Source organism: Physella acuta, unplaced genomic scaffold, assembly GCF_028476545.2.
Source record: "Physella acuta isolate Inbredline_101_S28 unplaced genomic scaffold, ASM2847654v3 ptg001058l, whole genome shotgun sequence".
Lineage (NCBI taxonomy): Eukaryota > Metazoa > Mollusca > Gastropoda > Physidae > Physella > Physella acuta.
In genome coordinates this window covers 966,155-977,025 of record NW_026732575.1, presented here as the reverse complement: position 1 = coordinate 977,025, position 10,871 = coordinate 966,155, and the positions used below count along the sequence as shown (strand labels likewise).

The following is a 10,871-nucleotide window of genomic DNA, read 5'->3' as shown; positions in this document are numbered from 1 at the left end:
TTGATTTTAAGTGGCATTGTGGGAATAATAACAAATCACGATGTTAAGATGACTTGACACAAATCATTTATCAAAATGTAACATATTATTACATAAAGTTGCATACTTATCTATTTTATTGCGTGTTTTTTTAAATTTTATAATTCGGTGTATTGCGTTATCAGAACTAGTATGTATCAACTCAGTTTTTCGCTTTTTAAAATACCTCTACACTATTCTGTTTGATGTCCAGCAAATTACAATGATGAGAATATTTTGTTGTGACATCGAATTAGCACTCGAATTAATCACGTAATTAAGTGGAATTATCATTATTCTCTATATTTTGCTATTTTTTGCCTTGGTGTAACCCCCCTAAATGGTGTCACCCGGTGCGGTCCGCACCCCCCCCCCCCCTCGCTACGCCTCTGAGTAGAGCTAAATATCTCAAGCCACCGTTTTCGCTTAGCTATTCCGTAACATATCTTTTGACTTGACATCAAAACAAGAAATGTTATGTCTGCAATTACCTTAAAAGAATGTCATAAATATAGCATTGATACGAAGGTTAAGTATTACATTTAAACAATTTTAAACATTCTTTCCGGAACTTGACGTCACAGAATCCGTAGACGATTGGGTTTGCGGCGACTGTGATGAGGTAGGTCCTGAGAAATAGGTGATAGAAGGACAGACCGACTGGACTTAGTGATTTATACGACTCGGGGAAGATATTTCTAAACAAGTCCAAAGCAAGGAAGGGAATTAACCCAAGTATAAATAGTAGACTTATTGTAAGTAACATACAAGTTGCCTTCCCTATTCCGCGAGGTTTCCGTTTTGGGCACTCTTCTTTCTTGAAGTTAGTGATATTTTTAGAACCTGGGCGGCTTTTAGACTCTTGAGGTTTACACGCCAGATTAACGTGATTAGCTAATCCTAGCTTTCTTAACATAACACTTTCAGAGGAGATTTCGGTGTCACTGTTGCTTGATTCCGCTGTGATGTAACTTTCAGAGATAGAGTTTTCTTCAGTCTCGGTGATAGATTGAGTTTGGTGGCTTGTTGATTCCAGATCTGAGTGTCTACAAAACGGATTTTTTCGTCTAGAAGGTGAGGGTACGTCTTCAAGTTTACTACAAAGTAAACCGCTTGCAACTTTATGTTCATTATTACTATTTGATTGGTTTCCTAAGGAATCATTGGTTGTAGAAGTAATAGACTTTGTTGATAAACTTGACGGTTCTTCTGTAATGACAAGTTTTTGGATAACACTGGTATTGTTTTCATTTCCGGGGTTATCGGATTTTCGATTCGTTGTGTGTCTAGCGGTGTCCAAGGTTGAAAGGATTCGACATCCTCTTGGCAATGACATCAGCTTAGATTCCAGAATCGTCGACCGGCTGGAATCTGGAGCCGTGTATGGATAAGTCAGCCGTTTAACACACTCTCGTTCCATAGTTGTTGAAGGTTTGTTTAAGTTAAGCTCCGTTTCCTGTTTAAGCTGGTTGATATCGGAGCTTGATGACCAGCGCGAATTCTCCGACTCCGACACCTTACCCACGAACGGCTTTTTGTTGATTGAGTTATCTCTCTTTAAACTGTTATCTCCCTTGGTTACTCCCCCTGTCGCCACGCGACGGTTACTATGGTGCCTGGCCTTGACCCAAATCAGACCGTACAAGGTGACAAGCGGGGTCGATACCGAAACAAACGCCAGGATAAAAATTCCAGAGTTGACCCTCGGCCAAGTGGTAGCGACGTATTCGTCATCAAACGCGCAGTAGTGACCTTGAACTCCTTCTAGAGTTGTGTTCCTTGTTTGAATACCGTGGACCAGGGCGTATGGCGTAGAGTAAAGAAGGGACAAAACTGTCATAATCACGCAAGATACTCTCGCATGAGTTATGGTTACTTGTCTTCCAAATGGTCGGCAAATCTTTAAGTATCTGGAAAGTAATAAGAGAAAAAGTATAAAATCAACAAATATCAAAAATATTTTTATATTTATATAAATTCGGCCCATTATATAGTTTGTAAACATTCACTGCGGATTGTTTAGGGCTATATTAAAATGAAGCCACCACATTGACCGGTGAAGGAAATTTCTCTTCTAATTTTGTTTACATTAATTTTAGTAAAAATTAAAAAGATTGATATACATTAAAAAATCAATAAATACGTCATTTTCTTAGAAATACTGTATTTGAACATAACAGACATATTTTTTTAAAATATTGACTGCAAGTAATTACCTTAATGATTTAAGACAAACGAATCAGTTATTAACCACAAAGAGCTGGGACATAACCCCCCCCCCCCCCCCTAACTGAGATTATTTTTCACGTCACTTACCGCGTCACAGCCACGGCTATCAAAGCAAGGGATGCAACTGCGTGGGTAGCCGCGTAGGCGAACATTCTCATCTGACAGAGTAGTCTCTGGTCGTAGTCCCACTGATGGAAAAGGTCGTACACGTCACCTGAAACATTGACACAAAAAGTAGAATCATTGAAACATTGACACAAAAAGTAGAATCATTGAAACATTGACACAAAAAGTAGAATCATTAAAACATTGACACAAAAAGTAGAATCATTGAAACATTGACACAAAAAGTAGAATCATTAAAACATTGACACAAAAAGTAGAATCATTAAAACATTGACACAAAAAGTAGAATCATTGAAACATTGACACAAAAAGTAGAATCATTGAAACATTGACACAAAAAGTAGAATCATTGAAACATTGACACAAAAAGTAGAATCATTGAAACATTGACACAAAAAGTAGAATCATTGAAACATTGACACAAAAAGTAGAATCATTGAAACATTGACACAAAAAGTAGTATCATTGAAACATTGACACAAAAAGTAGAATCATTGAAACATTGACACAAAAAGTAGAATCATTGAAACATTGACACAAAAAGTAGAATCATTGAAACATTGACACAAAAAGTAGAATCATTGAAACATTGACACAAAATGTAGAATCATTGAAACATTGACACAAAAAGTAGAATCATTGAAACATTGACACAAAAAGTAGAATCATTGAAACATTGACACAAAAAGTAGAATCATTGAAACATTGACACAAAAAGTAGAATCATTGAAACATTGACACAAAAAGTAGAATCATTGAAACATTGACACAAAAAGTAGAATCATTGAAACATTGACACAAAAAGTAGAATCATTGAAACATTGACAGAAAAAGTAGAATCATTGAAACATTGACACAAAAAGTAGAATCATTGAAACATTGACACAAAAAGTAGAATCATTGAAACATTGACACAAAAAGTAGAATCATTGAAACATTGACATAAAAAGTAGAATCATTGAAACATTGACACAAAAAGTAGAATCATTGAAACATTTACACAAATAGTAGAATCATTGAAACATTGATAACAAAGTAGTCCCACTCAAATATTGACACAAAAAGTAGAACCACTCAAATATTGACACAAAAAGTGAACCACTCAAATATTGACACCAAAAGTAGTTTCACTAAAACATTTATACAAATGAAGATCATTGAAATATTGACACAAAAAGTACACCCATTAAAACATTGACACAAAACGTAGACCCATTGAAACATTGACACAAAAAGTAGAATCATTGAAACATTAACACAAAAAGTAGAATCATTGAAACATTGTCACAAAAAGTAGACCCTTTAAAACATTGACATAAAAAGTAGACCCACTTAATCATTGACGCAAAACGTAGACCCGTTGAAACATTGACACAAACAGTAGATTCACTAAAACATTGACACAAAAGTAGAAACATTGAAACATTAACACAAAAAGTAGACCAACTGCAACATTGACACAAAACGCAGACAAATTGAATTGACACAAAACGTAGAGCCATTGAAACATTAACACAAAAATGTAGTCACACTTACAAATTGACACAAAAAAGTAGTCCCACTGAAACATTGACACAGACGTTAGTCCCATTGAAATATTAATACAAAAGAGTAGAACCACTGAAAAATAAACACCAAACAACCTAAAATACATGTATTATTAACATATTATAAATACATAGTAAATTATCATTTTGGACAAATGTTTAGTTGTACAGAAGAAGTAGAGTTCTTCTGTTTGTCCTATCATTGCTTATGACAGGAATAGTATTCGCCATACTTGATTTATACAGTAAATATTTTGAAACAGGTATAGTTGCAAACATGACATGATTTTAAAGCTAGAGTAGTAAAAGTTAGGATCAGATTTTGTTTAGCAAGTAGGCTTAATTGATTAAATTGTTTGTAGAGGCACTCGCTCACATCATATTTTGTTCAGTAATAGTGATAAATTGAATAGTTTGTTTTCTTACAGTATATTATTCTCTTTTTTTTTTTTAAATTTCTTTCCCACTTAACTTCAGATTTCTGCTTAGAGACTGTAACGAAAAGTACACTTAACCATCGGTGTAATAATATTAATGTTATGTATTTGCTGTTTTTGTATTTGCTGTTTATATACGCTAAACCTTAAATAACTCGCACAAAAGTATTAACATGGATGACAAACAAAGGGACATGACTTCTCTACTTAACGACAACTCACCTGGTATAAGCACGGCACAAGTCAAGAGGTCTGAAACTGCCATCGTCACGATAAAGACTCCGACGGCAGTTTTCGTAAACTTCCGTAAATAAACGAACAGAACCAGGGAATTCCCGATCAAGCCGACGACGGCTAATCCAATTAAAAATATGAGAGAAGGAATCATCAATAGTGTGGTTTCCCTCTGAAGTTGGTTGAGGTAGGCTGTGATGTTCGCTTGAGAGAGGTTGTGAGTCATGATGAGATCTCAGATGTGGGGTAAAAAAAAGTGTGTTGTGGTGAAGTGTTGGTCGGCTTCTTTAGTTCTGATCAGCTTGGTTAAATGTGTGTAATAGCAACAACTCTATCTACAGTATGTATTGATCTGTTGTTGTAAATTAGTTAAAATGAGCCTTTGGACTTCTACAGACTTTGATGTTTATTTGCTGATGCATGATATAAAACGACTATGTATGTTTCTACAGCTTTTTGATCAGCTTTGTTATTGCTGTTTGGTAACATTGAGTCTCTATACTTCTATAGATTTTGATCAGCTTTGTTATTGCTGTTTTGTAGTAACGAGTCTCTATACTTCTACATATTGTTTTTTTTAATGCTGTGTAGCAGCGATGAGCCTATGGATTTCCAGGCTTGATCAGCTTACTTGTTGCTGCGTGAATGCAATGAGTCTGTGGGCTTATTCAGACTGAGATGATATTTATTGCTGCTGTCCTGGAGCAATCATCCTATGAACTTAAAAAAAAAGAATTTTGATCAGATTTGAAACTGTAAAGATGTCATCGAGGGCTGCAGAGGCGTAGCGACCCTTCCCGGCGCCCGGGGACAAACTTTTCGATTTGTGCACCCCCCTCCCTTCGAGATTTCGATTTGCACCCCCCCCCCCCCCCTCAAACTTTCGACTTTCACCCCCCTCAACCTTTCAATTTATTTTTCCAACCCATTTTGGCGCCCCCTAAGGTCGGCGCCCGGGGACATATGTCCCCCCGCCCCCCCCCCCCCCCCTCGCTACGCTACTGGAGGGCTGCATACAATTTCAGTGTTTACCTGAACAATTTTAAACATATAATATGTAAACAGCCATTAACTTATTCCACAATACATTCAGCTTTCTTATTTTGGAAGCTAGAAAATAGTTATAATAATTCAGCTTTTACAAGAAACACGCATGAAAATTGACACAATTTTTAAAATTTTAAAATTTATTTACACTATTAATTAATTTAATGTATTGGAAATTTTAGAAAGGCTAATTTTTTAATCTTTAAAGATAGGTTAACTCGCTTTTCAATATTATCTAAACTTCGCTGCATTAAACATAAGTTCGTCAAATACAGTGCAAATATAATACAGCGTATCTTTTCAACTATTTCTATTAAATTTTTATCGCAAAAAATAATCGGATACTTTAAAACAATACTAATACTATTAGTTAAATGTTTTCTCTACAAAAAAAATCTTTAGTTAAAGCCAGAGATTCTTCCAGGCATCTCTTCGCCCCCCTCCCCTCGAAAAAATTCTACCGCCCCCCCCCCCCCCCCCCCCCCCGGAACGAAATGAAATTCATATAATTTATATAGAAAATATATAATTTTAACAGTGTCCGCCGCCCCCCCCCCCGAAGAAAGTCTACCGCCTCCCCCCCCCCCCCCCCCCGAAAATTTCAAGTGCCCCCCCCCCGGAGAAAAAAGTCTGGAAGAAACACTGGTTAAAGCTTACCAGGTTAGTAGAAATGATAACATTGTCCAATACTTAAAATTAATTCGAATAAATTTCTAGCACAACAGACTCTGAAAATATCCAGTTTTATCAAGGCTCACAAACGTTGTTTTACGTATTTTAACAATAAAACATGTAACACAAAACCAAAATACCCAAGTACTTTTTATACACGATGTAGGCGTTGATAAACTACTCAAAGTCAAGTGCTGTTCCTGTTATGCTGTACAATTATTTTCTCATACACATGTAGATTACGCTCCAAGTACGCGGTTGGTAGGAAATAATGGTAACGTTAGTGAAATAAGTGTTTGGCTGTTAACCCTAAAGTCTCGAGTTCAGATTTCAGCTCGGACTTGTGACTGTAGGACGTCCTTGAGTCCACCCAGCTCTGATGGGTACCTGACACGCTGTATAAAGTAAAGGCGGCTAGGCATAGTGCTGACTACACTATCTCAAGAATCGTATGAACTCAACACCATCTACACCAATAGAATATGTCCGTCAATGATCAATATACATGGGGCAGATGAAGTAGAGTTCACCTGTTTTATTGACCTCGGGATACAGGGTCATAGTCTGGTCGGCACTATACACAGCCGTCTTTGTTGACCTTACTTGAATCAGGTACCCATTAGAGCTGGTTAAACTCCTGAACGTCCTACATAATCGTGCTCGCTCTAGCGCTAATCCACTAAGAAATCGATTAATGGTTAGAAATTTATAACACACATTAACATGTGCAATCCACTCCACGCCGTGATGTTATAGTTTGTTGTATCCATGTTTTAAAGAATGGCTATCCAAACACTACAATACTCAAAGTATATTTTAGGGGTGAATTGCCCCCCTCTGCCGTACCAAACCCGTCTAATGCCTTTGCCCCCCCCCCTCCCCCCCACCCGAATAAAATAGAAGTTATGTCGAAAATATATTCTACGAGTCTCCAATCCTCACCGGAAATAGATTAAAATGCCCCTCCACCTTTTAGAGAAAAAAGGCCTGAAAGAAACACTGACACTAAATATTTTTAACATTCTGAAGCTACACTTTAAGAATGGATAGTGTGGTCTTCTTACTTTTACTAAACCTAAGTTGGATACGTATCACAGCATATTGGATAAAAGCTCAAGATCCGAACCAAAAACTCACAGATTAGAGTCATTCGCGCTACCATCTGGTAACGCCGTACTATACAATAAAATTTGACGTATTATTTTATGACATGATTACAATACTTGCAAATCGAATCCTAATTAAAATCCATTACTCGAGAAGGCCGAAAATCGATTATTTCTTTCCCCACAGGATGTGTCGTCAAGCGTTCTGTTCAACCTTTCGATTAAATTACGAACCGATATTTATTTCGTACCAAAAGTCATCTCTATGAAGTGTTGGAATTCAACACAAAATGTGGCATTAGATAAACTTAAGTGTTTCATTAGAAACTTTAAGTGTGTCATTAAAATATCTTCCTGTCTAGATAATCTTCTACAAACACTGAACATTTTTTTTCTATAAAAACTGAACCACTTAAGCCTTGGTATTCTATACTTTACACTTCCCGGTAACAATGTTACGGTTAAAACCGTCGCACAATTGTAAACTAACTTTATTTTTAATTCATGGACGTCTATTTAAAAACAAACATTGTTTTGTTATGATTCAACACTTAGTCATGTTTCTCTAATGTTAATTTTGTACCTCCTTGAACGACATGGTTATGTTAAAAACGTGGAAAATGTAAAGATGATATCTTATTCCTAGGGAAAGCCGTGGTAGAGGGGTAGAGAGTATTTTGCTAACCAGAAAGTTAAGTGTTCGGGTCCCTGTACATGAGTTTACCCAGCTCTTTTGGATACCTGACTCATGTTGGGGAAAACGAAGACGGCCTAGTATACTGCTGACCACATTATCCCCTAACATGCTGTGGTTCACTCAGCTCTTTTGGATACCTGACTCATGTTGGAGAAATCATAGACGGCCTAGTAAATGCTGACCACACTATCCCCTTACATGCTGTGGTCACATAAATAGGTGAACTCTACTTCACCTGCTCAATGTACTAGATACTTCTATGCTACAGCTTATATATTTTGTTGCTTTCAATTATTTAAATGCTATAAAAAGTGTCATTTTTTCGCAGGAAACTATTATGTGGAGTACACCCCTCATCTCCCAGTTGTTGTATACACAAACCTTTATAAACTATATTCACTTACTACCGTGATGACTGTTCGCGGCCTGCTTTTTTTTTCCCTAAGAAATCTAGTTTGTTAAGAGCTAGATTTCGCTTTAGTCACTGGCGACACTAAGGCGTGTGTATTTCTGTCTTTTCACCAAATGGTGGGGGGAGGGAGGGGATGTCACCCCCACTCCTCATTAAAAGCGTATACTGCTAGAGATTGGTAGCTGGTTTTAAAATGTCCTCCGACTAGTCGTGTGTGGCTACTCGGGGTTCACGCATCAAATACATCCTATCTTAAGTAAAGCCAGCCAAACATCAAACAGGCAGGTTTTTAATAACCATATTTATTTTGATACAGGATTAAAAAAAAATTTGACTCCACTTTGAGACTATACACGACTGCCTTCATTAGTCATTTGCAAAGATAGCGACTTGTAGCTTATACAGTCATTTAACATGAATGCATACAGAAACACCACAGTACCACCTAATATATGTGTGTATATTTACACAAATACTCGGATAAAGTAGTTTTTCTCACACAAGCGGTCAAGAGACTCACACATAACAAAACGCGCATACATAGAAGTAGGCATAAACCTATGCAGACTTGCGCTATCTTTATTTATTTAACAATGAAGCAAAACATACAATCAGAAATAGGATAGTTTCACAGTATAATAAATAAATAACTTTTGCCTTCATATTTTGATATCGTTTAGAAATGTTCTTCGTGTTTGATATTTGAAATTTAATATAAATTTAAAATAAATTTTGTATATATATATGTTACGGTCAAAGCCCGAAGTCGGCCAATGCTAGGATTGGCCGGCCAATCCGCGCATTGGCCAATATCGCCTCCCATAGGTCGGTCAAAGTCCGAAACTTTGCTTGATTTCGGCCTTTGGCCGGCCAATCCGCAGACTGGCCATGGTGGACCGGCCAAAGTCTGAAATAGCTCTTGATTTCGGTCTTTGGCCGGCCAGTCCGCGGACTGGCCATGGTGGACCGGCCAAAGTCTTATATAGAAGATCATCTGGCTAGGGACGACCGGCCAAAGTCCGAATTAGAAGATCATGAGCAGATTTTTTTTTTATGCCGTAAGGATCATAGCAGCTTGTTATTTTTACACTTGCAGCGATTTGTTGTGCACTTAGTTGTGCAATAGCAGCGAGTGTAGCCTTGGCCCCCAGTCAATGATTTTGAAGATGCGATGGTTCGTAGTGATTTTTCTTCAGTGCCAACTGACGACAATAAGAGCAGTTTTTCGTGAAGAATTGAAAACTCACTTTTAGCATACAGTTGTTTTAGAACACCATGTGCCGTTGCTAGTTTGTAGAAACCGCCCTCGACGCTCATGACAACTGCAATCACGCTTCGGGGATCACCGTGACCTCTGTCAACATCTGGAAAACGGATGCGTACATTGTCACCCACTTCACCATCTTTAAATTTTGTATTTGATGTTTTAAGCATCTTAGCACCTTGAGTTTTCAAGCCAGTATGAGCTGCTGACCTGTGTTCCATGATATCTTGTTTGTTGTGACACAATCTGCAGGTAATGTTCCCTCCGTACCCTTCGTCTGCTTCATTGGGTGTTCCACTAATAGCATGGACATCGTTGCCACAGTATCCAAAAGAATGAGCTGCACTACAATGTTTTTCACAAACTATACAGAATCTGTTGGCCACATAATCGTCACGCAAATGGTCTGGACGTTCCGCCACGGGAGTAGATGTGTTAGCTGAGGATGTCGTTGCATTTATGGCAACCTCCATTTCTTGTTCAATGTTCTCAAGATCTTCCTCAGTAACTATTTTATCGAGAGCCCATATATGGAAACTAACATGGATTTACATTTTTTTTTACAGCCATCTGCTATGTCTGTCTCATGGTCTGACGGCCCTTTTGATCCATGTCGCCTTGCATATAGAATGCTATATAAACAAGAGCTAAACAATACGTTACTCTAAATGAAAACGCACCCAGAATAATGAAAATGCGATCACAACTTAGTCTAGATAGAACGTTGGCCAGGACATACTGGCCAGTGCGCGCATTGGCCGGCCAATGTACAAAATACGCTGTCAAGTTTAAGCGCTTCGGACTTTGGCCAGTACGTCCTGGCCAGTGCGCGCATTGGCCGGCCAATGTACGAAATACGATCTTAGTGCTAAGTTCTTCGGGCTTTGGCCAAGAGAGCCGGCCAATGCGCGGATTGGCCGGCCAATCCTAGCATTGGCCGCACTTCGGGCTTTGACCGTAACATATATATATATATATATATATATATATATATATATATATATATATATATATATATATATATATAACCTATCTTTTTGGGCAAGTTAAACGTTTAAAATGTTTTTGACATTCCTTCCTAA

The 10,871-nt window shown here is 37.6% G+C and overlaps 1 protein-coding gene across 1 annotated transcript; it reads right to left on the bottom strand.

The window, feature by feature from the left end:
- Positions 1–504: 504 nt before the first annotated feature.
- LOC131955235 (uncharacterized) lies at positions 505–7,638 on the bottom strand. Its single transcript, XM_059319258.1, has 4 exons — positions 7,566–7,638; positions 4,580–5,311; positions 2,335–2,461; positions 505–1,928 (listed from the first exon to the last, which is right to left on the bottom strand). The coding sequence occupies exons 2-4, from the start codon at positions 4,815–4,817 to the stop codon at positions 548–550; spliced, it is 1,746 nt and encodes a 581-aa protein (XP_059175241.1). The 5' UTR covers positions 4,818–5,311; positions 7,566–7,638; the 3' UTR covers positions 505–547.
- Positions 7,639–10,871: the final 3,233 nt, after the last annotated feature.

What these genes read in the sequence shown, in the direction of transcription:
- LOC131955235 (XM_059319258.1), bottom strand. Translation starts at nt 4,817, where the DNA reads ATGACTCACAACCTCTCTCAAGCGAACATCACAGCCTACCTCAACCAA. An exon ending in TTGTGCCGTGCTTATACCAG is followed by an intron (nt 2,462 to 4,579) that starts GTGAGTTGTCGT and finishes TCAATGTTTCAG; the next exon opens with GTGACGTGTACGACCTTTTC. An exon ending in ATAGCCGTGGCTGTGACGCG is followed by an intron (nt 1,929 to 2,334) that starts GTAAGTGACGTG and finishes ATTACTTTCCAG; the next exon opens with ATACTTAAAGATTTGCCGAC.